At 43.1% G+C, this 25,060-nt stretch overlaps 1 protein-coding gene across 2 annotated transcripts; it reads left to right on the forward strand.

The window, feature by feature from the left end:
• Nucleotides 1–2,123: 2,123 nt before the first annotated feature.
• Nucleotides 2,124–22,908, forward strand: ddx39b (DEAD (Asp-Glu-Ala-Asp) box polypeptide 39B). 2 transcript variants are annotated; one of them, XM_040014507.1, is made up of 10 exons: nt 2,126–2,731; nt 4,319–4,446; nt 8,731–8,823; nt 8,896–9,079; nt 16,905–17,023; nt 17,593–17,724; nt 19,025–19,134; nt 21,659–21,803; nt 22,309–22,456; nt 22,649–22,908. In XM_040014507.1, the coding sequence occupies exons 1-10, from the start codon at nt 2,404–2,406 to the stop codon at nt 22,663–22,665; spliced, it is 1,404 nt and encodes a 467-aa protein (XP_039870441.1). In that variant the 5' UTR covers nt 2,126–2,403; the 3' UTR covers nt 22,666–22,908. The 2 variants fall into 2 exon arrangements, with proteins under 2 accessions (XP_039870442.1, XP_039870441.1); XM_040014508.1 differs by lacking the exons at nt 22,309–22,456; nt 22,649–22,908 and adding an exon at nt 21,992–22,103 and having other exon boundaries at nt 2,124–2,731.
• The last annotated feature ends 2,152 nt before the right edge of the window (nt 22,909–25,060 follow it).

Consider the following 25,060-nt stretch of genomic DNA (forward strand, 5'->3'; position numbering starts at 1 on the left):
ACTCAGTAAATGTGTGAAAGAATTGGCTCACATAAACCTTTGATTTCCTCTTTGGAAACTTTTAGTAATACTTTTCAGCAACAACTTCAGGATCACATGTCTTCCCTACTTGATTTTGTGTTAACGCACACCTGAATCCAGAGCAGCGAATTGTCGAACAGTATATTCATTTTTGTTAAATGAGTAATGGCACATAGTTTTGTGATTCATCTAATTGAAGCCCTATTAAGGAACATTTTAATTTTAGAACGTCCTGATGTGTAAAACCTTAAAAGAGGGAGCACTTGTTTTGACATTGATACGTCGGGCACGAAGCGGCGCACACCCCGGACAGGCCACAGAGAAAACTTACATTTACAATCACGGACAATTTATTTAAATCCAAAATGCCACAGCAAACCGGGCAGGTGCAAGTATACCCACCCGCTGTGGATAAGTCCAGACTGGGACAGAGTCTAGTCCCTCTGAAGGCGACCGGCTCCAGAGCTCCAGAGCTGAGTTTTTACATTTTGTGTTCTCTTCTGTTCAGATTATCCATTTTCTTCATGTCAAACAAAGCTGTATGTAACGTGTCTCGCGGTTAGTATCATGGTTGCTCGGCAACCTGAACAGCACGACGAAGCGTATACCGTCCCATTTCACAAGCCTCTCACTTCCGCACTTCTCGTACTTATAGTACGCACCGTGCGTAGTGCGCGTACTTCAAGCGTGCAGACCCTGAATTGGGACACAGCTATCCGCTCTGCTGTCTCCAAACTGTGGAGTAGAGCTCCTCCCACTGATCTCTCCCCCCCGCCGCCACCATAATTCTTCATTCTGTGAACATACCAGTCAGCTACATATTTTAGTATTGCTCCTGCATGGAGCTGTTTTTGTTAGATTTATAGTCTACATATTATTTATTAATGCAGTTTGTAATTCTCTCTTACACAATGTCAGTCTTACTTTAAGTGTGTGTAGAGAGAGAGTGCAGGTTAAGTATCTATCGAGCATCAGTATAGTACAAGACCCTTACAGGCACCCGTGGCACTTTCATATAACTGTGTTGTTCATTTGTTGTTTATTGTAGATTCTACTATTTTTTTTTTTTTTTTTTTTTTTACTCATATTTGTTATTAGGGCTGCCACAAACGGTTATTTTGATAGTCGACTAATCAGATCATCATCCATTGGACGTACCGGTACAGCTTATTGCACCAGCAGCATCTGCTCTTATATAACTATCATTAGCTTACAGCTTTAAGTGTTTAAGGTGCTAACTAAAAATAAAGACAAGATGATAGTTTATTAAAGTTTAATGAAACTTGCAGATTGTTTCGGTGAAGTTTAATAAACTCCTTGCTATCTAAAATATAACAGGACACCGGAGTAAATTCTCGAGCATCTCACACTTCTGATGATCAGCTGTCTGCTTGACGTTTATTCAGCTGTGTAAAAACTTTAATCTCAGCCAAACAGACTTACTCAGGAACAAATAAAACACTGAAAAAAAGCCAAACAACAACATTTTTAAGTTATCTAAGTGACTCATGTATCATGTTTAACCTGAGTAGCGAAAGACGGCGGTGGGTTTGAAAACGATTTGCCGGGAGTCCGGTGTTCTCACGGCTCTAGTGAGCCTTGCCCCCTGCTAGCTATCGAGCTAGTGGGAAACAGACTTCTCCGAAAAGCGCTTTTGAAAATATGTGGTGTCTTGATAAACTGAGCAGATATTTGAGGTTTACATAGCTACATTCTCCCTGAAAATATGTTAAACGTTTATTTTGTGACCCAGAAAGAATAATAAGAGTAATATTAAAACTAACTAGCTGCCGCCATTGTTGGAAACTGGAATTGGCTGAGCCGTGCTATGAATTCTGGGATATGTTGGGCCATACGCCTGACCCATCCTTCAAATCTGGGGAAAAGTAGGACGCATTTAGTACACCTCATGTCGGCTGCATTTGCAGAAGTCTTTGAATTTGGAAAGCCTTCACAAATGCGGCCTCCGAAGGATGCGCCCCCTGAATTTGGACACAGCTTCTTCTTCTTCGGGGTTTAACGGCAGCTGGCATCCTTGTACATGCAGTGCTGCCATCTTCTGTTTCAGTCCGTTAGTACACTCTTAAATCCTGCTACTTATTCCTGCGTCTTTTGGGATCTTACAAAGCTTTAAATAACGCGTTAAATTAGTCGTCGATGATTTTGATAGTCGACGTAATCGTGGCAGCTGAAGTTGATTAGGATTTGACTTTGGGAGGTGGGATTGGGCTGCTGCACTCAGAGCATGAGCTTGAGATAGCTAGATTAAGGACATCTGCTCTGACTGATGTCTCCGAACCAGGAGTAAAACAAGCCCAACCTTCTGAAGTCTAAGCTGCTGGCTCTTATTTGCACACATGCTGACTCCAATGATTTTTGGCCATGTTGAACCTTCTAGCACTGCGAAAGTTTAAAAGCTCTTTGTTCCTGAAGTTTCATACACAACATTTGTTTGTCTTGTTTCGCAGCAGAGTCAGGATGACAGAAAACGACGTAGATAACGAGCTGTTGGACTATGAAGATGATGAGGTGGAGGCCAGAGGGGTTGGAGATGTTGGAGATGTTGGAGGTGCAAGTGACATGTCGATAAGGAAGGAGGGGGTGAAGGGCTCCTATGTGTCCATTCACTCCTCTGGATTCAGAGACTTTCTACTGAAACCTGAACTGCTGAGAGCCATAGTGGATTGTGGGTTTGAACATCCGTCTGAGGGTGAGTAACTGGTGCCAGGAGGAAAATTGCGAACTGGTACAACCGCTGCTGATTTTATTCACTTTTTTATCTTCTCTCTGTATTTGAAGCGTCTAATAAAGATTAATGCCAGTTCCTCCTTTAACAGAGCTGTGGTGGGTTGGTGTGTTGGCAACGGTAATTTTAGTTACATAACACATTTCATTATGCTCAAACTCGATGTGCTGAACACAGAAGATAAAAGCATGAAAATCTGTGTAGGTTTATGTGGTGGGGCGTGGACTGCGGTGCTGTGCGGATGCACCTTCACGGCATCCACAGTCAAGCCCGCCATGTTAAAACATGGGGACTCAGGGTTGTGGTGGTTTGACAAATGTTGAATAAAAATGGCTCAAAACACAAATCTGCGGTCCCGCTGTGCCTTAATTCCACCACACTGGTGCCGAAACCCAGGATGTGGCACGGCAGGGTGCATCCACACGGCACCGCAGGCCACGCCCCACCACAGTTTACAATCTAAATCATTGTAAACCTACAGTGAAAACAGCAAAATAGAATAGCCATTCATTGTAAATGTACAACAAATGTATAGGCGCTTCACACCAGCTGTGCTGGAATAAAATGTAAATAGAGAGCAGGAATAAATGGCAAACATAGCCATATGTACAGTCTAGAGGAATATGTACAAAACAAGACTAAGGCACACATTGGAGAACAAAGTGCTTGGAAATGGTGCAAAAAAAAACAAAAAACTCCATATGAAGAGATCTCAGCACAGGGTAATGTGCTCAAATTTCCCAGTTCTTGTTAAAATGCAAGCAGCCATCCCAACAATGGGATGGTTTAAAACAAAACATATCCATGTGTTAGACTGGCCCAGTCAAAGTCCAGATCTAAATCCAATCAAGAATCTGCAGCAAGATCTGAAAACTGCTGTTCACAAACGCTGTCCAGCTAATCTGACTGAGCTGGAGCTGTTTCAAAGAAGAATGGGCAAAGATTTCAGTCTGTAGATGTGCAAAGCTGGTAGAGACAGACCCTAAAAGACTGGCAGCTGGAACTGCAGCAAAAGCTGGTTCTACAAAGTATCGACTCAGGGGGCTGAATAATTACACACACCCCACTTTGCAGTTATTTATTTGTAAAACATGTTTGGAATCATGTCTGATTTTCGTTCCACTTCTCACGTGTGCACCACTTTGTGTTGGTCTTTCACGTGGAAGGTCAATAACATTGATTCATGTTTGTGGCTGTAATGTGACAAAATGTGGGAAAGTTCAAGGGGGCCCAATACTTTTGCAAGCCACTGTAACCTACCTCAGGTCAGCAGGTAGCTTGCTCCAAAGAACAGGACCACAGATGCTGAAAGCACCCGTAGTGTGGGAACAGTTCAGAGATGTGCATGTGATGACCTGAGAGTTCTGACTCTGAAAGACCCTGAGAAAGTATACTGGAGGGCAAACCACAGAGAGCTTTGTGAAATAATTAAAGGATTTTAAAGGTAACTTTGCATTGAACTGGGAGTGAAAGAAATGGCTTGGGTACTGGTTTCTGGTTGCTGCATCCTGAATGAGCTGAAATTCTCCTGCTCATGTGTTCTCCTTCCAGTTCAGCATGAATGCATCCCTCAGGCAATCCTGGGTATGGATGTGCTCTGTCAGGCCAAGTCTGGGATGGGGAAGACAGCAGTGTTTGTTCTTGCCACCCTGCAGCAGCTAGAGCCCATCACCGGTCAGGTGAGGTGTAGCAGCCAGGACAGAGCTAAAAGGTGTTTTATTATATTGTAACAACTGTCATTTAATTGCTTTTCTGCATTTATTTTCATTTTAGATTCTACTTACAGCTGATTTTTAGCTAATGAGCACATTTGTTCTGTACTTGTGGAGCCTTCATGTCTAGATAAACAGGCTCAAAAACAAATCTGAAAGCAAACTCAGGATATTGCGTTGTCTTTTGTGTGAAATGCCGACTTTTACCTGACAGTCACAGAGTCAGTTGACTCCATGATGTTGTGATTAGGGCTTTTCACAACTCCTGACTGACCAACTGCTAACATCCAGATGAGAGAAAAATGTTTGAGTCACTCTTAATTATTACCATCCACTTGGCAGAACGCTTGGTAAAGAGTTTTGGGCTGTTTGAGTTTGAACGAAAGACTTGCAGTAGTGTGCAGGGAAAAAAGAACAGTGTACATTCAGATTTACAGATGCATCGTGTTTTCAAGGACCATAGTGCAGTAAATACATCCCATAGTGAATTAAGTTGGTACTATATCTTAATCAATCCCTCTTTGTCCCCCATAAACCCCCCACCAAAGCAGCCAAAGGTTCGCCACCGAGCCCCACCCTCAACAGAGCAATCGAAGTCACATTGCCCAGCCTCGCCCCCCTTAGTTCCTCCTTACCACCTTCATGCTTTGTCTCCGCAGTCTGATGTGTGATGTGTGGAGGGTCCGGGCTGCGAGGATTATGGCAGTGGTGACTTTTCCCAGGAGAAGCTGGGACCCTGTTTACTAGAAGGTTTTAAAATTTCTGTACTTTTAGGTGACAGGAGACATGTGGCCTGGTCAAAACACAGAGAGCTGCACTCTAAAAGATCTTTAAATATAGTAAACATACCTTGTGTGCCACAGACTGCTCCCAAACACGAGGGGACAAGTAATACCTCTAAAACACTTAAGTTGGCTTTATTAAACGTTAGATCTTTAGCTGGGAAAACATCTTTAATTAATGATTTAATCACTGAGCACAGCCTTGATTTTATGTTTTTAACTGAAACTTGGTTGGACCAAAGTAACAGTGGAGCTGTTCTCATCGAGACGACCCCTCCTAACTACAGTTTTATCAGTGAGGCCAGGGTGAGCAGGAGAGGAGGAGGGGTTGCTGTCTTATTTAATGAATCATTTCAATGTAAGCAGCTATCTCCTGGAAGTTTTCAGTCTTTTGAATATGTGGCTTTACAGCTGAAGGCCCCATCCAAAGTTGTGTTTCTTAATGTTTACAGGCCTCCCAAATACGGCACAGACTTTTTTAATGACCTCAGTGAACTGCTGTCTGTGATCTGTGTTGATTTCGACTGTGTAATTATTGTTGGGGATTTTAACATCCATGTGGACAACCCTCAGGACAAAGGGACTAAAGACCTGAGTAACACTCTGGGCAACTTTGGGCTGACTCAGCATGTAACAGAGGCCACACACAATAGAGGACACACTCTTGACCTACTGATCTCCAAGGGCCTGAGCATTTCAAAGGTTACTGTGTCTGATGTGGGCTTATCTGATCATTACTGTGTTTTCTTTGAAAGTAAAATCTCAGCCCACACAAATATATCAACAGCAGTGATCACAAAACGGTGTATAACTGAACACAGTAGTGCAATTTTTAACCAGGTCTTCCCATTAACACCTGACCTGCCCAGAGGGTCAGTCAATGAGCTCGTCAATAGCTTCAATGCTAACATGTTAAATGTAATGGACACTATTGCTCCCATTAAGGTGAAGGTTATCTCTGGAAGGAAAAAGTCTCCATGGAGAAACTCCACACTAGTGAAAAATGAAAAAAGAGAGTGTAGGAAAGCTGAGCGCAGATGGAGAAAAACAAACCTCCAGGTTCATTATGACATCTATAAAGAGAAACTTCACAATTATAATTTACAACTGAGGAGTGCAAGGAGGTCCTACTTCTCTGACATCATCACTAAAAACAGCCATAATGCTCGGGTCTTATTTTCTACAGTTGACAGGCTAACAAACCCTCCTGTGTCAGTGGCAGCTGAACTTCATTCAACCATGGCCTGCAATGACTTTGCCAAATTCTTCACAGACAAAATCCAAAAGATTAGACAAGCAGTTGGTACATCAACAGCAGATCCAGGATATGTACTGTGTCCACCGAAAAACTGTTTAAACACCATCAAACAGTTTCACCCGATTAACAGCAAAGACCTGGAGGACATCTTAGGTCAACTGAACTCCTCCTCCTGCTGTTTAGATGTCCTGCCAACAAGTTTTTTCAAAAAGGTCTCAAAGACTTTAGAGTCAGACCTGTTACAGATCGTCAACTTTTCCTTAATGTCAAGTGTGTTTCCAGAACCACTAAAAACTGCTGTAATCAAACCTATACTGAAAAAGGACAATCTTGACAAGACACAAATGAAAAACTACAGGCCGATCTCAAATCTCCCATTTTTAAGTAAGATCATTGAAAAAGCAGTTTCTCAACAGCTCAGTTACTTCTTAAAACAGAATAACTGCTATGATGCCTTCCAGTCAGGTTTTAGACAGAACCACAGCACTGAAACCGCTCTGACCAAAGTGTTTAATGACATATGTCTGAATACAGACTGTGGAAAAATGTCAGTCTTAGTTTTACTGGATCTCAGTGCAGCATTTGATACAGTTGACCACAACATATTACTCAAACGACTGGAGAACTGGACAGGTCTTTCAGGAACTGTACTAAACTGGTTCAAAACATACTTAGAAAACAGGAAATACTTTGTATCAATAGGTAACTTCACATCTGAGCAGACAAGTATCACATGTGGAGTTCCCCAAGGTTCCATCTTGGGACCTCCTCTGTTTAACATTTACATGCTCCCACTGGCACAGATTATAAAGAACAACAAAATAAACTATCACAGCTATGCAGATGACACACAAATATATATCACAATGTCACCAGGAGACCGAGGCCCTGTACAGGCTCTTGGTAAATGCATTGAGGAAATTAATGACTGGCTGTGCCACAATTTTCTCCAGCTAAACAAAAACAAAACTGAGGTAATAGTCTTTGGCGCCAAAGAAAAACTATTACAGGTCACCAGAGAACTTCAATCTATACATCTAAAAACCACAAGCCAGGCGAGAAATTTGGGTGTAGTGATGGATGCAGACCTAAACTTAGAAAAACACATTAAGACAATAACAAAATCAGCTTACTATCACCTCAAGAATATATCAAGGATAAAAGATCTGATGTCTCAACAGGACCTGGAAAAACTAGTCCATGCATTCATTTTTAGTAGGCTTGATTACTGTAACAGCATCTTTACAGGTCTACCTAAAAAATCAGTCAGACAACTACAGCTCATTCAGAACTCTGCTGCTCGAGTCCTCACTAAGACCAAAAAAGTGGACCACATCAGTCCAGCTCTGAGGTCTTTACACTGGCTGCCTGTCCGTCAGAGGATAGACTTTAAAGTCCTGATGCTGGTCTATAAAGCTCTGAATGGTTTAGGACCAAAATACATCAGTGACCTCCTGACCCAGTATGAACCTTCCAGATCCCTCAGGTCATCTGGATCCGGTCTTTTATCAGTTCCCAGAGTCAGAACCAGACACGGAGAAGCTGCATTCAGCTTTTATGCTCCTTATATCTGGAACAAACTCCCAGAAAGCCTCAGATCAGCTGAAACACTCAGTTTATTTAAATCCAGGTTGAAGACTCACCTGTTCTCAGCTGCATTTGAATAAAGCACCAAATCCACACTTTAAGCTTAAATTTCAAAACCTACATTAACTACTGATCTTATCTATTTCTGATTTTATCTGTTTTGATTTTATATACTGTTTTGTTTGTTTGTTAAGCTTAAATTTCAAAACTTACATTAACTACTGATTTTATCTACTGTTCTGATTTTATCTGTTTTGATTTTATATACTGTTTTGTTTGTTTGTTTGTTAAGTGGGTTTAGAGCTCTGGGTAGCTCCCCAGCTGGGTCTAGACTGGGTCTAGAGAGTATTTTAAATTCAGGGAATTTAAAATAGAAAGTAGCTCGTCCACAGAAGGACTGGTAGCTCCCCTTACGATAAGGGTTCAGATCGCGCGAACAGGTGTGAAATGTGTGTATTTAGTTAGTTAGTTTGTTTGCTTGTTTTAATCAATTTTAAATCATGCTTTTTATTTGTTTTTGTTTCTAATGTCTCTGTAAAGCACTTTGAATCACCTTGTTGTTGAATTGTGCTATACAAATAAATTTGCCTTGCCTTGCCTAATCTTTGCCATTTTTATGTGCAGGTCTCTGTCCTGGTGATGTGCCATACCAGAGAGCTGGCGTTTCAGATCAGCAAGGAATATGAGAGATTTTCAAAGTACATGCCCACTGTTAAGGTAAAGCAGCTTGAACTCATACATCAGTTTCTCCCAGCTCAAACAGTATGATGTATGCTTGTTTTCCTGTAGGTGGCAGTGTTCTTTGGAGGGCTGTCTATAAAGAAGGATGAAGAGGAGCTGAAGAAAAACTCTCCTCATATTGTGGTGGGAACACCAGGCAGAATCCTGGCACTGACGCGCAGCAAGACGCTCAATTTGCGTCACATCAAACATTTCATCCTGGATGAGTGTGACAAGATGCTCGAGCAGCTTGGTAAGTGGCACAACCCACTTTTTAAAGCAAAATCAGATCCAAATATGTGCCAGTGTTTAAAACCAAGAAACAAAGAAGAGGATAAGATAACATTCAAACCAACATCTGTCTCATTAGCTTTGTGGTTTTTATGTATGGAGTCCACTTTCCTTTCATATTGTGTGAAGGTTTCCTGCCTCCCTTGGGGAGCTTGCAGCAGTAAATATGAGTCTGTGGTTTTCCTGTAATGTGTGATTTTTATAAGGATCATGAGGTATCCATCTTTTCTTTTCCCAGGATAATAAAGTGTTTGACAGCTGACAACTCGAGGCCAAGGTGCTGGTGGTAGAAGTTATTGTACTGCGGGTGTGATTGGTGTGACATTACAGAATAAACAGTAACGTATACATGGCATATATCTAGCTAAATCTGAATGTACACAGTGGATTTCTCTGCTGTGCTTGTGTGACAACAAACAGAATAAAGTGTAAGAAACAAATTTCTCAGTTAAAGATAAATTTGGAGGATTGTGAAAGATCATGGCACCAGCGTCTTCCCACCTTTGTAGAGGCAGAGGGGGCAGCTAAACAAATGCAGCATGACTTTGTTGCTTTTATTTTGATGACAACTGCTACTTTTATTGTCGTAACCCTGCTAGGCGGGCGGCCTGGACATGCAAATTTGTGAAGTGATAACTCAAGGACATAGCGACATAGGGGTGTGAAATTGATACCACTAGGGTATCTAATAAAACACTGAGGGCTATCAGTCTTTCCCTAATAAAATTTAATGAGGCGTCTGTTGTGATTTGGAGCACAAACTGGGTGTCATCAGGACGCTACAACACAGAGCGAACACCATCCCCACAGACACAGCAGCCAGGGAGGCAGAAGAACATCAAGAAGGCCCTGAGTAAATGTGGTTATCCCAGCTGGACTTTTGGCTCCTAAAGAAAGCTCCAGCCGATCCAGGAGAGAAGGACAACCGCTGCCCAAGAGAAAACCTGTAGTGATCCCATACGTGTCAGGAGTATCACAGCAGTTGAGACACATTTTTTCTAACCACCGGGTCTCTGTGGCTTTTAAACCCCAAAACACGCTGCGCCAAAAACTGGTCCACCCCAAGGATCGGGTCCCCCGACACAAACAGAGTAACATAGTGTACGCTGTTAAGTGCAGGAGGATTGCCAGGATTTATACATCAGGGAGACTAAACAACCTCTGGCTACAACACAGGAGAGCCACCTCGTCAGGCCAGGACTCTGCAGTCTATGCACACCTACAGGCCAGTGGACAATGTTTCAATGATGAGGATGTAACATCCTGGACAGGGAGGAGAGCTGGTTTGAGCGCGGAGTCAAGGAGGCCATTTACGTGAAAAGGGAAAGACCATCTCTGAATGGAGGAGGGGCCTAAGGGTGCATCTATCACCATCTTACAATGCTGTGATTGCAGCCATTCCCCAGCTCTCTGTGAATGGTACTCATGGCCACTGATCAATAGTCTTTGATTAATGGTCATGACCTCCCAGCCCATTGTTCACCCACCAATAGTTTCCCTAATTGTGTAAATGTGCTGTTTATAAGGTTGGAAACCTGCAGTCAGCTGAGACTGAAGAAGTCACTTGGACGAGTAACGAAACGTTTCTCCCACAAAACGTCCAGGTGAACGGAATCAACCTTTGGGATTTACTTACCTGGATGACTGAGCATGCATCAAAACTCTGACAATAATAATCCACGCCTTTTTTCTCACCATGGCGCATGTGGTGAGGGACATGATCAATAGTGGGTCAACAACATTCTTAACCTCCTAGGACCTGACGTCCACATATGTGGACATCACATTTTGGGTTGTCTAGACCAAAATACAAAATTTTGTTCTACAAGGGCCCGATATCCACTTACGAGGACATTATACTGCCACTGTTCTATCCAAATGTAAAGCAAATGTCCTCATATGTGGATCTAATTTATCTCAGAAACAAAAATCAGGTATAAAAAAATTCTGGTAATTCTTTGTTTTTACATCCATCGGGTCTCAATCAGCCCAAATAGCAAAGAAAAATTAAAAATGCATGCCATGAAAGAGTTCGGGCCTTAAGAGGTTAAGGGACAACTTCCACTAAGGATTAATACCTGGGAATCTCCACCATTTTGTTTTATAACTGAAGAAGCTTCTCGGATGAGACGTGAAACGTCTTCAAGAAACTTAAAGAAATCCAGTTGCTTTCAGTTCAGTTTTATATATACAGTACGAGATGACAACAACAGTCGCCTCAAGGTGCTTTATATTGTAAGGTAGACCCTACAATAATAAATACAGAGAAAAACCCAACAATCATATGACTCCCTATGAGCAAGCACTTTAGCGACAGTGGGAAGGGAAAACTCCCTTTTAACAGGAAGAAACCTCCGACAGCTGTGATTGGTTGGGGTGAGAGAACGAAGACAGGATAAAGACATGCTGTGGAAGCGAGACAGAGGTTAATAACAAGGATGATTCAGTGCAGAGAGGTCTGTTAACACATAGTGAGTGAAGAAGAAACATCCAGTGCATCATGGGAATCCCCCAGCAGCCTACACCTATTGCAGCGTAACTAAGGGAGGATTCAGGGTCACCTGGTCCAGCCCTAACTAGAGCAGGGCGATATGGCCGAAAATATTTATCACGATATATATTTGAAAATTTGTGATAACGATATAACTGACGATATAGTTAAGGCGAGACAAAATACAACTCCACAACTTTACTAGTGCAAAAAAAACATCCATTTATTTTCACTTAAACAAGCAGCTGTTTTTTATGTGCATTAAAGCTATATAAAAATTTAACAGTGCAAATGCAAATTTGCTGACATATCCTGAGCATAACCATGTATAATATCCACTGAAGTTAAAAAGAGGTGCTTTGCTGCATTAAACTGCAGTGTGCCAAATAAAAAAAGTCTAATATGTATTTTTCGGACCATAAGGTGCACGAGATTATAAGACACATTAAGCAAAACAAAGCAGTCAAACTTTATTAAACTCATTCTTCTTGCTTCCTCCACTTCTGTACCATTGATTCATTAATGTTGAATTCTCTGGCAGCTGCTCTATTCCCATGTAGTTGCAGTATATGAATGACTAACCTCGTATTGTGGATGGATTATCTCAGTTGTTCTCCTGACTGAAGTTTGGTCCATTTACAGCATCCTGCCATGCGATTGCATTTGTCTCTAACCATCAGGAACCTTCACGTTAACTTTTATAAGTGGAAAAGTGTTAGCGTTCATCCTGCAGCTTCACTGTTTGTTATGCTAACATAGCTGTGTCACTAGCTATCATGTAGCACATCATTATATACCAGCTAGCCCAACTTCAGTAACCCTACAAACGTCACTGCTGTTTAGTTTCCTGTCTTCATTTATGTTGGAAGTGATAGCAGAGCTGTACGTTTGAATGTTTCAGAAATCTCTCAGTCAGAACATGCTATATCATGCTTAGGTAACTAGCGAGCTAACTTCCTGCTAACTTCTAACTGTTAAATGTCATAAATTCTGTTTTCATGGATGCCTGGATGTTAAACTTAATTGTTACACCTGGTAAAGCAGCAATGCTCATCGTTTTATTAAAGATGAAAGAATTTAGACAGCTTTTAACTCTCAGTGATGCTGCAGTGTTCGTTTGACTTTGGGACCTGAAGCGGGCAAAGTTTAGGACCCAGATTACTCCCACATTTACGGGCACCTTAGTCCGACAAATACGACAATAACGACGACCCGCTTGCATGTTCTACAAAAAAAAGTGCTTTGTCGTGTATCTGACGGACAAACACCAAACCTGTTCCACATCACTGAAGTGTCACCATTTTTACAAACCAATTCTGGTTCATCGTTTTCACTCAACAATCGGCCATGTGCGTATGAAAACAAAGGAACTGCGCATGCGCGTTTTACCCATATTCTATCGCGATATTTCATTTTCTTTTTGTTGCCTAACATTGTACCGGTATTACCGTGAACGGTATAATATGGCTCAGCCATAGCCCTAACTACATGCTTTAGCAAAAAGGAAAGTTTGAAGCCTAATCTTGAAAGTAAAGATAGTGTCTGTCTCCTGAATCCAAACTGGAAGCTGGTTCCACAGAAGAGGGGCCTGAAAACTGAAGGCTCTGCCTCCCATTCTACTTTTAAATACTCTAGGAACAACAAGTAGGCCTGCAGAGCGAGAGCCAAGTGCTCTAATAGGGTGATATGGTACTACAAGGTCATTAAGATAAGATGGGGCCTGATTATTTAAGACCTTGTATGTGAGGAGCAGGATTTTGAATTCTGGATTTAACAGGAAGCCAAAACAGGAGAAATCTGCTCTCTCTTTCTAGTCCCTGTCAGGACTCTTGCTGCAGCATTTTGGATTAACTGAAGGCTTTTCAGGGAGTTTTTAGGACTTCCTGATAATAATGAATTACAGTCGTCCAGCCTGGAAGTAATAAATGCATGAACTAGTTTTTCAGCGTCACTCTGAGACAGGATATTTCTAACTTTAGAGATGTTGCACACATGGAAGAAAGCAGTCTTACATATGTGTTTAATAGCTCCTTAGATTACTATGACCTGGATGACCGAGAACCTACGCAGACTTGGCAGCTCTTAGGGTTTATTTTTCTCAGTTTAACAACAGTTTTAGATGTTGGGTGATATGATTGTTCAATACTGTACAAAAACTTTAGAATCAGAATCAGAATGGGTTTTATTGCCAAATGTTGAGCAGGTTTACAACATTAGGAAATTGCTGCGGTGCTTCAGTGCAAACATACTGTCATAAATTGCGCTTAAATAGACATGAAAAAATAAAAGTAAGAATAAGAATTAAAAGTGCTATGTAGAAAGATATATGCATGAGATATACATGAGATATATATATGAGAATAAGAATTAAAAGTGCTACGTAGAAAGATATATACATGAGTGCAGGTGGTGATCAGTGCCAAAACATGGAATGATGCAGTGAACACAGCGTAGGGTCATGTGTTAGTGGTGGGAACAGTCGTACGTTTATTGTTCATGTGTCCAACAGCAGAGGGGAAGAAACTGTTCTTATGGCGAGAAGTTCTGGTGCGAATGGACCGGAGCCTCCTGCCTGAGGGGAGCAGGTCAAACAGACTGTGTCCAGGGTGAGAAGGGTCAGCTGAGATCCGAGCTGCACGCCGCAGTGTCCTGGAGGTGTACAGGTCCTGCAGAGATGGGAGTCTACAGCCAATCACCTTCTCAGCAGAGTGCACAACACGCTGCAGTCTCTGTTTGTCCCTGATAGTGGCTCCAGCGTACCACACGGTGATGGAGGAGGTGAGGATGGACTCGATGATTGCAGTGTAGAATTGCATCATCGTCCGTGTTGGCAGGTTGAATTTCTTCAGCTGCCTCAGGAAGTACATCCTCTGCTGGGCTTTCTTGATGACGGAGGTGATGGTGGGCTCCCACTTCAGGTCCTGAGTGATGGTGGTACCCAGGAAGCGGAATGAGTCCACAGAGGTGATGGGGGTGTCAGTCAGGATGATGGGGGGGAGTGGAGCTGTGTGCTTCCTGAAGTCCACAATAATCTCCACTGTCTTCTGGGCATTCAGCACCAGGTTGTTGTGGCTGCACCAAGACACCAGACGTTCAACCTCCCTCCTGTAGGCAGACTCATCCCCGTCCGAGATGAGCCCAATAACGGTGGTGTCATCTGCAAACTTGATTAGCTTGACAGGCTGGTGGGTGGAGGTGCAGCAGTTGGTGTACAGGGAGAAGAGCAGAGGAGAAAGAACACAGCCCTGAGGGGAGCCGGTGCTGATGGTCTGGGAGTCCGAGACATTCTTTCCCAGCCTCACATGCTGCTTCCTGTCCGTCAGGAAGTCAGTGATCCACCGGCAGATGGGATCAGGCACATTCATCTGGGAAAGCTTGCCTCGGAGATGGTCTGGAAGGATGGTGTTGAAGGCAGAGCTGAAGTCCACAAACAGGATCCTGGCGTAGGTTCCTGGGGAGTCCAGATGCTGCAGGATGAAGTGTAGGGCCATGTTGATGGCGTCATCTACAGACCTGTTGGCTCTGTATGCAAACTGCAGGGGGTCCAGGAGGGGGGGCCGTGAGGGTCTTGAGATGGGAGAGAACTAGGCGCTCAAATGACTTCATGACCACAGATGTCAGAGCCACGGGTCTGTAGTCATTTAGTCCAGTGATCCTAGGTTTCTTGGGGACAGGGATTATGGTAGAGGACTTGAAGCAGGCAGGCACATGACATGCCTGCAGTGAGGAGTTGAAAATGCCAGAAAACACTGGGGCCAGCTCGTTTGCACAGTGTCTGAGGGTGGCAGGAGACACACCGTCTGGGCCGGGAGCTTTTCGAACATTCAGACTCTTAAACTGCTTCCTCACACCTTCTTCATGAATATGAAGAGTTGTGGTGGGAGAAGGTGGTGTGAAATCCTCTTTTGTGTGGGGTGAGGAGGGGGGTGTTGTAGGTGAACAGTTTGAAAGTGGTGATGGCTCTATGGAGGGGGGAGAGGTGAGGGAATTGGTGTCTAAAGTGCCTCTATTGTTGGGGCCGTTGGCGGTGTGAAGGCTGCCTGATGGCTCGTCAAAACGGCAGTAAAAGTCGTTAAGGGTGTTGGCTAAGAGCAAGTCATCAGTGGAGTGGGGGGTTTTAGGCTTGTAGTTGGTGATATTCCTAAAACCTTTCCACACAGAGGCCGAGTCATTCTCTGAGATCTGCTGCTGCATCTTCTCAGAGTGCTGATGTTTAGCAATGTCCACTTCTTTAGTGAACCTGTACTTGGCCTCTCTGTAGCAGTCCCTGTCTCCGCTTCTGAACGCCTTTCTCTTTTCCAGCCACAGCTTTTTGAGTTTAGGAGTAAACCAGGGTTTGTCATTGTTATAACTCACCCTGGTGCGTGATGGCACAATGCTGTCCTCACAGAAGTGGATATAGGAGGTGACAGTGTCCGTAAACTCATCCAAGCTGTTAGAAGCAGCCTTCATTGTGTCCCAGTCTGTAGACTCCAAACACGTGCGAAGCTCCTCCACAGCCTCGTTGCTCCACAGTTTTTTTTTGTCCTCACGACAGGTTTGGAGAGCTTCAGCCTCTGTCTGTACGCGGGGATTAGGTGGATCATTACGTGGTCAGAAAGTCCGAGTGAAGCGCGGGGCACCGCACGATAGGCCCCGCTGATCGTGCTGTAGCAGTGGTCTAATGTCCTCTCCTCTCTGGTCGGGCATTTAGGAATTAATTGTTTCAAATGTGATGTCATAGATTTCTTGGTGTTTTTGACAATTCATTTGGTACGAAGTGAAGCAAAAATGTTTTCTTTTGAAGGGCCTTTTACATCGGCCATGCGCTGCACTCACTGCTTGTCATTTCAAAACGTGTTTCTCTGACGAGAGTTTGTGTCCTATTATGTTCAAATGTTGATAAAAACATGTATCGCTGGTTCATAAAGAAGAAAACTTTGTAACTATCCCAGCTGGTGAAGAGTGTGTTGTTTCCACAACACTGCTTCTCTCGGAGGTCTGCAGAACCTGCGGCAAACAGTTCACCAAACTCTGATACGTACAGAATGTTCTCCTTCATCATGTGGTTGAACTCAGCGCAGCAGTACTCTTCGTTTCTGTTCCTCGCACAACAATACGTCACAAGTGTGCATGTGCTGTGCTTTGCTCGGTGCAGCAGGAAATCATTATTGTGTGGCACAAACAATAGACACAAATGGGTTCCAGAGTGCAGCGCGTGCATATGTGAAAGGGCCTTCAGTCATCATTATTGAATCTTTAGTCACTGCATCTAGATGAGTTTGTAATACGCTGTAAATAATGTTCTCTTCCTTAGACATGCGCAGAGATGTCCAAGAGATTTTCCGTATGACTCCCCACGAGAAGCAGGTCATGATGTTCAGCGCCACCCTGAGTAAAGAGATCCGTCCAGTCTGCAGAAAGTTCATGCAAGATGTAAATACGCCTCTTCACTTTCATCTGCCATGCCTCTTCCCGCTCCCTCCACACCTCCACTACTCCTTCGCCTGCTGGAACAGTGGGTAACAAAGTCCAAGTCGATGTTCAGCCTCCATGAGTCCAAGTCACAAGAAAGAAGTGTGTGTGTGTGTGTGTGTTTACTTATCTTTCTGGGGACCAAAAAGTGGAGTTTTACTATACTTGTGGGGACTAACAGCTCTTATAGGGACAAAGTTCCCGTCCCCACAAATTTGAAGGGATTTTCGAGGCTCAAAATCTTGTTTTAGTGTGAGGGTCACAGTTAGGTCATGGTTAGGTTTAGGCTGAGGGTCAGGCATTCATCTTTGATGGTTAGGGTAAGGGGCTAGGGAAAGCATTATGTCAATAAGATGTCCCCACAGAGATATGAAAACACAACTGTGTGTGTGTGTGTTACCTATACCAAAGCCTTCCCTCCGTCTCCTCGCTGCTTCCTTTTCACTTCCACTGTATTATGTTTGATGTTCTCTTTGTGTGCTCTTCCCTGAATCTTGCCAACCTCCCTTTTCAAACTCCTGCCGGTCCAGCCGATGGAAATCTTTGTAGATGACGAAACCAAGCTAACTCTGCATGGGCTGCAGCAGTACTACGTCAAGCTGAAGGATAATGAGAAAAACAGAAAGCTCTTCGATCTCCTGGACGCACTAGAGTTCAATCAGGTACCCACACCATACCTTCCCCACAGTGTAACCCCCCTGTGGACATTTTTGTTTTGTCTGTTTGCTTTTCTGTTGATGGGAATTAGATTGCTGCGTTTTATGTTCATGTCTTACAAGCATGTTACTGTGGGACACACTTGCAGATCCTGCTAGAGAAGCATTAGTTATTTCAAAGATCAAAATAAATGTTATTTATGCTACTTGTGTGCAACCCCACAGCTCATCAACTTCCTGAAACCAGGCTCTATTCTTCTTCTGATTGGCTACACCTCTCAGAAAGAAGGGTTAGGGTTAGGCTGTGTGCCAGAGGACATCTCCTCACATTTACAGTTAAAGAAATACTTATTAAGATATGTACAGGCGACCGTGGCTCAGGGGGTTGGAAATCGCATCTGTAACCGGAAGGTCGCCGGTTCGATCCCCGGGCTCTCTGTCCTGGTCGTTGTGTCCTTGGGCAAGACACTTTACCCTACTTGCCTACTGGTGTTGGCCAGAGGGGCCGATGGCGCGATATGGCAGCCTGGCCTCTGTCAGTCTGCCCCAGGGCAGCTGTGGCTACAACTGTAGCTGCCTCCACCAGTGTGTGAATGTGAGAGTGAATGAATAGTGGTATTGTAAAGCGCTTTGGGTGCCTTGAAAAGCACTATATAAATCCAATCTATTATTATTATTATTATTATTATTATTATTATTATTATTATTATTACAGTATGTGTGTGTACAGACAGAAAAGTATAAGGGCCTTACTATGCTTCAGTGTGAGGGAGCGAGGGAAACAATATACTTTGGTCATGTGAGTATGTGAGGGTCCACCAGAGTGAGGGGTGCGCCCACCCAGTATTTGTTAGATATCAGCCCAGTACAGACTTTAATACCTGAATCATGTATATTTGACAACAGGGCCAACAGTTCACTGGAGTTCTGTCGTTACCATGTCAGCAGCAGAGTTAACAGGACGTGGAGGAAACCAACAGGACAGCAGTGTCATAACTGCTAATCCAACAGGTTCTGCTTGTGCAGTTTGCGAGCTTGTCACTGAACAAAGAAACAAGTCGAGCGCTAGTGAGTGTCAAAAAGCATGGCTGACGGTGCTGTCCTGTTTCTCTCTGTCTCTTTTGTCCTGGTGTTGTTCTACATGAAAACTTTTTGATTCTACTTAGAGTAAAGTAATAAATAGCTGTTAATGATCGATTGTCTCCAAGTGCAGACGAGGGCGCACACAGTGAAACAGACACACACAGGAAGCCAACAGGACTTAATGTCCACTGTAGCTGAGTGATTGTGTCGCTGTGCTGCTCAGGTGGTGATCTTTGTGAAGTCCGTCCAGCGTTGTGTAGCTCTGGCTCAGCTGCTTGTGGAGCAGAACTTTCCAGCGATTGCCATCCATCGAGGGATGCCTCAGGAGGAACGGTAACCGAGAGCGGTGACGCCATAAACGTTTGTTACTATTTTATTACTCCAGATAACACTGAACTGCCATGTTGTGTTCACTCTACTTGTTCTTTTGGCAGAGGATAGCAAGCGCAGTGTGAACCTTTAGGAAATGGCTCAAATGTAATCAGCTGACAGTGAGCTTAGCTCCATGCAGCTGCAGTCTCTTTCTTGTGGCCAATTTGATTCAGTTTTATTTATATAGCACCAAATCACAACAACAGTTGGTACTTTATTTTGTAAAGTAAGGACCCCACATCTTTATGCTTTCTACTATACAATAATATTATGAAGAAGGAAGCAGGAGGCTTTTATTTTTTTCACTCTCAGACACTTTTATTTTGTTAAATTAATGCGTTGTGATGATTATACCATCGCAAACATAACTTTTACTGGTAAGTGAGGTCATTCTTTATATTAGGTAAAGCATGAGTTCTTATGGTGTTGTGTGCTCTAAGATGCAGTGCTGTGCAAAAGTCTTGAGCCAACCATTGTTAAGACAATGGTGCTGTCATATATTGAAACATGCAAACATACCGTAAAAGGAAATACAGTACATTAAAACACAGTCTGTACAGGTCTGACAAGATTAAAAGCCAGAATCCGGTATTCTTCAACACAGTCTGATCTCTCTGAGACAGCTTCCTTTATGAGTACTCAGGAGCAGTTCTCCAGGCTTCCCAAAGGACATTCAAAGGTTTGGGGAGGCCTTGACTGACCGTCCTGTGTGTGTTTTTTATATCCAGGTATGTTTTAGTGCATTGGCAGTGTGTAAGAAAGCACTTACATAGAAACAGCGTCGAAAAAAATGCTTGTGTGAATGAGGCAAGTTGTGTAAAGCGCTCAGAGTAGAAAGGCGCTCTATAAGAACCAGTCCATTTACCATTTACTCTCATGATTTAGCTCCATTATAAAATAACTCAATTGTAAATATCCAGAATATTACAGAGATTAAATATATATAACTGACATTTTACTGTAAAACTTAATTTTGTTATTTTCACTGTAGAGGATGTGCATTAGATGGAGAGAGATATCCACAGACAGGAATGACTTCCTGTGTCCTTTAGTGGTGCATTATGGGTAATCTTAGTCTCTCAGTGACTGACCAGCTCATCATGAGTGGGTGGGAGGTCCAGCATTGTCCTGACCTTGGACAACAGCCGCCTCTCAGACACCACCTTATTAAAGTCTAGCTCCATCCCCACAACATCACCCACCCTACCTTGTTTTACCGATGGCTGTAGGCACTCACTGTTGGACCTCCTGATCCTTTCCATACATATTGATGACCACAAATATTAGCATAGTGTGCATTGGGTCCTTCACAAAAATTTGAGGAAACTGTACGAGTGACAGGATGTCTGTTGGCATCTGAAACCCTCAACCTGCTGTCCCAGCATGCAACAGCACAGAGGATGGCACTGGCCACAACAGACTCATAGAAACACCTGTGTGTTGTCCGACAGATGTTGAAGACCTCAGAGACGACTCTCTCCCTTCCTGTAGAGTGCAGTGGTGTTTTTAACCCACTACAATTTATTATCAGGTGTACTCTGAGGTATTTATAGTCCTGCACATCGACCCCCTGGATTGAAACAGGGCTCACAGGTTTCCCGGTCCTCCTAAATCCGTTGGTCTTTGCTACGCTGAGTTGCAGATGATTCTGCTCGACCACAGCCCAATACTCATCACCCTCACTGATGCATCCAACCACTGCAGGATCATCTAAAAGTAAAAGGTCTGTGGTGTAGATGGTGAAGAGGAAAGGGGAGAGGACAGTCCCTTGTGGTGCCCGTGTTGCCGATCACCTTGTCAGACACACAATGTTGAAGACGCACGTTGTGGGCCTCCTGTCAGATAATCAACAAGTCCACAAAGCAAGCTCCATATAAATAAGCAGCTTTGATGTGGAAGAACTTGACTGGCCTGCAAAGAGTTCTTAGTTCTGCCTGACAGAACACATGACTGTACACTCAGCTCCTCCTCTGTCTCTGCGCCTTCCACTCTCTACACCCATGGACTTAGCGTGCTACTTAAATAGGGAAAGACAAGGTGGAACAATGAGGAACAGCTGTGGCCTTCAGCCTCCTCCAAGCACTGCTCCACCCCTCCCCTGCAGCTGAGCCAGAAACCACACCCCGTCACAAACACCTGTGGGATAAATTAAAGTGGAGACTACGAGCCAGTCCTTCTCATCCAGCATCAGTGTCTGACTGATGTCGGTGACCAGAAATCCCATAAATACACTCAAAAAAAGCTGATGTCCAAGAAAAACTTTGAAAGTCTTTCAGGAAGCTGGAGAGCTGTTACTCAAGACCACTTCCAAAGTTCCAAGAAGGTCTGTGTCATTGGGAGAAAAAAATGTAAAGACATGAGTGGGGACATTTGCACAGTACTGTGGGGATGTTGATCAACTCAGCAGCCCAATACACACATAATGAAACTTTCAATGTGAGGATATGTGACACACAGACTAAGCTTCACTTATTGTCCTCTGTAGTTTGTCTCGCTACCAGCAGTTCAAGGACTTCCAGAGGCGAATCCTGGTGGCCACCAACCTGTTTGGACGAGGGATGGACATTGAGAGAGTCAATATTGCCTTCAATTATGACATGCCAGAAGACTCTGACACTTACCTTCACAGGGTGAGACTATCCATGTGTTGTTCACCTGACAGGCTAAAAGAGTAATAGAAATATATGTGAAAGCTGCACAAGGTCATATTTGTGACTTATTGGATGATGTACAAATACATATTTAAGGAGATGCTGAGGAATCTGAGCTCTTTATTAAATAGACACAGGTGTGAGGCATTTATTAATGTTATAATCAGCTGAGCAGGTAGTAGCTTATCCCAAGAGTGGCAAGGAGGGTCTCTGTCCTGCACCCAGGCTGGAAGGAAGTCTTCTGTTGAAAGAGGACTTCATAGGACAAACACGGGTACGGAAAAGAAAAGGCAGATCAAATACTCTGGGACAGCATTTATTCACTAACATTGACCTATACCAGAAAAACACGGAGAGGGCTTCTATCAAAGCCATACTATATTGTCTTATACTTATCCTGTACTGTGATTAGTTTGCCCTACTGTGCTGTAGTCTGTGATCCTGACTGAGTAATGTGGTCAGCTGCACTGGTGTCTTGGTGTAGGTTGCTCGAGCAGGCAGGTTTGGAACGAAAGGCCTGGCCATCACATTTGTGTCTGATGAAGGTGACGCCCGCACGCTCAACGATGTCCAGGACCGCTTCGAGGTGAACATCGGCGAGCTGCCGGAAGAGATAGACATCTCCTCGTACAGTAAGTCTTCTTTCGTTTCTTGAATTATTGTAAGGTTCATCCAAACTAACGTGTGTGTGTGTGTGTGTGTGTGTGTGTGTGTGTGTGTGTGTGTGTGTGTGTGTGTGTGTGTGTGTGTGTGTGTGTGTGTGTGTGTGTGTGTGTGTGTGCGTGTGTGTGCGTGTGTGTGCGTGTGTGTGTGCGCTCCTGCAGTTGAACCAGCACGATAAACGAGCCGGACGCTCCAGTTGGACTTCGATTCACTTTGCAGTTTTACTCTGATGGAAGATGCAGACTGTGTTCGTATGAAACCTGGCATGTCCAACAGCAGATATTTACCCAAGCCTGTGCTTATTGAAAGGAAGAACGCAGGGGCACAGCTCCCTCTGCAGGAATGATTCAGAATAGACTTTGTATGATATGATTTAAGTTTCTAATGTCGGTATTTGTTAATTAGAGCTGGGCGATAGAACGATAACGATATGTATCGCGATATAACTTTTACTCGATAGAGAAATTAAGCTATCGCGATAGACCTTGCCGCTCTTGTCTTCTTAAAAAAAAAAAAAAAGGTCAGCCAATCCAAATTAAGTAGCGCAGAGCCGAACCAATCACAGCCGCAGCGTCACGTCGCGTTACGTACAGCACAAGTGCCAAGCCGCACGTGTGTTTGTTTGGGAAGCAGCCAGCAGGTAATGGAGGAAATGAGTGTGCCGACTAGAAAAATCAACCGAGCGTGACCGAAGAGAAAACAGATGATGGTTCCAATGCCGGAGAGATTGTCGAACGGAAGAGCCATAGAAGTTCCGTAGTGTGAAGGTATTTCGGCTATTTCAAGTCTGACAAAAAACAGAGTAGCGTGCACTGTAAATTGTGCCGAAAGCAAGTCTGGAAATACAATGAACTGGTGCATGTGTCACACTGTGCGCCACGTTATTGTTTCGGTGAAATGAATTTCTACAATACTGTTACTGTTAATTCTACTCTCTGCAGTGTTTAAATGCTTACATATACACAGTTACTGTCCGTCCACACATACGACTCTGTTCTGCTTCTATGCCCCAGCTTTGTTTACTTTTTCCCACCGAGGCTTCTAGACTTCTGATTGGCCAACATTTCTGCACGGTTAGGAATCTAGCTCCACCTGCTGCTTTGGCATGTTCATAGCAGCGTTTTCCTTCATTTCTGCCTTTATGTGTGGACGGGATTATTTTTTAAAACGAAAACGGAAAATCTCTGTTTTCAAAAATACCCGTGTATGTGTGGACGTAGCCTCAGTCTCTGACTGGAAGCGCTAATTCGTCATTCGGCTTTTGTCAGACTAAAGTAACTGTTAAAACTGTTTGAAAAGCTAAGCTATACAACAAGGAGAGATTGAGAATTTCCTTTTAGTTCTCAGTTTATTTGATATTGACAAAAGTTAGTCAGTTTTGTCTGTTCTTCTGTAAAACAAACTAAGATTTATTTTTAGAATTAATATTTTGTTTCTAAGTGGTATTGACAATTTAGTCTGTTTCTTTTGTTCTATTTTGAAACTTAAACGCTTTAGCGGCTGCCTTTTGTGTAGTTTGCAATATTTGCCTTTATTTATCTGAAAAAGTCTCATGTTCCTTAAGTACATCTACCCTGTTGAACTTATTATGGGAAATAAATATTTAAATCAAAACAAGCTGCTGATTATTTCACATTTTACTTGTGAGCAACGGCACATTTAAATCTTACAAATATAGTTATTTGGCTTATATCGTGATAGATATCGTTATCGCCTGAAATGAAAAAAACATATCGTGATATGAAAAAATCTCATATCGCCCAGCTCTATTGTTAATATATAATTCAAGTTATCTGGTTTTCTAGGTGTGAGTGGAAGTACCAGAGGTAGTTTAGTACTGACAGTAGAAAGGCACTGTTTACTGCTGTGGATTAATAAAGTTTGCCTGGTAAGGTCTCCTTTATTCTTCATCTTCTCCTTTTTTTAAATCCACATCCACACTCGTGCTGTTGGGATACATGCACAATGTGTTTGTTATCGTCTGACACTCAGACTTGTCAGGATGGCAGCACAGTTTTCTTTAAAACCTCTACATACCATTAACGGTGCGTTCACCAATATTCACAGCATAGGTGTAAATGGAGCCTCATAATATCATGCATGTGGGATTTTTAACTGCTGACAGGAAGTTTGATTCCTTCTCTAGAGCACACACCCATCCATCGTTTCCAAAAGGAATCTCTTATGTTTAATATCATTTGGAGTTAAAATGAGTTTAGATTCGTGAGTCTTTGTGATTTTACTTTCAACATGTTAGTATGATCTGTTGTATATTTGTTTTTAAATCCAAGCCTTGTTGAAGACAACATCTTGGACCATGTATGCTTGTGAACAGCACCTTTTAAATTTGAGCCCCGATCGTATCTGACAGTCCTGCATGCAAAGGTTTTTTCACAGCGCGTCGGCCACCTTAACTCCATGAATCAACTGAAAAACTGAGGAAGCTGAACGAAGACGTCTCATCACAGCTCGTTTGGCACAACACACAATGTCTGTATTTTTTTTTTTTTTTCATTCTTTAGACGTGGTCTGGTCACATAGGGTGTGGTTCCCTGTGTGCTTTTTAGTGTGAT

Source organism: Simochromis diagramma, unplaced genomic scaffold (genome assembly GCF_900408965.1).
Source record: "Simochromis diagramma unplaced genomic scaffold, fSimDia1.1 OVJJ01000251.1, whole genome shotgun sequence".
Lineage (NCBI taxonomy): Eukaryota > Metazoa > Chordata > Actinopteri > Cichliformes > Cichlidae > Simochromis > Simochromis diagramma.

What these genes read in the sequence shown, in the direction of transcription:
- ddx39b (XM_040014507.1), top strand. Translation starts at nt 2,404, where the DNA reads ATGTTGAACCTTCTAGCACTGCGAAAGTTTAAAAGCTCTTTGTTCCTG. An exon ending in GTTTGAACATCCGTCTGAGG is followed by an intron (nt 2,732 to 4,318) that starts GTGAGTAACTGG and finishes TTCTCCTTCCAG; the next exon opens with TTCAGCATGAATGCATCCCT. An exon ending in ACGCACTAGAGTTCAATCAG is followed by an intron (nt 17,725 to 19,024) that starts GTACCCACACCA and finishes TGTGCTGCTCAG; the next exon opens with GTGGTGATCTTTGTGAAGTC.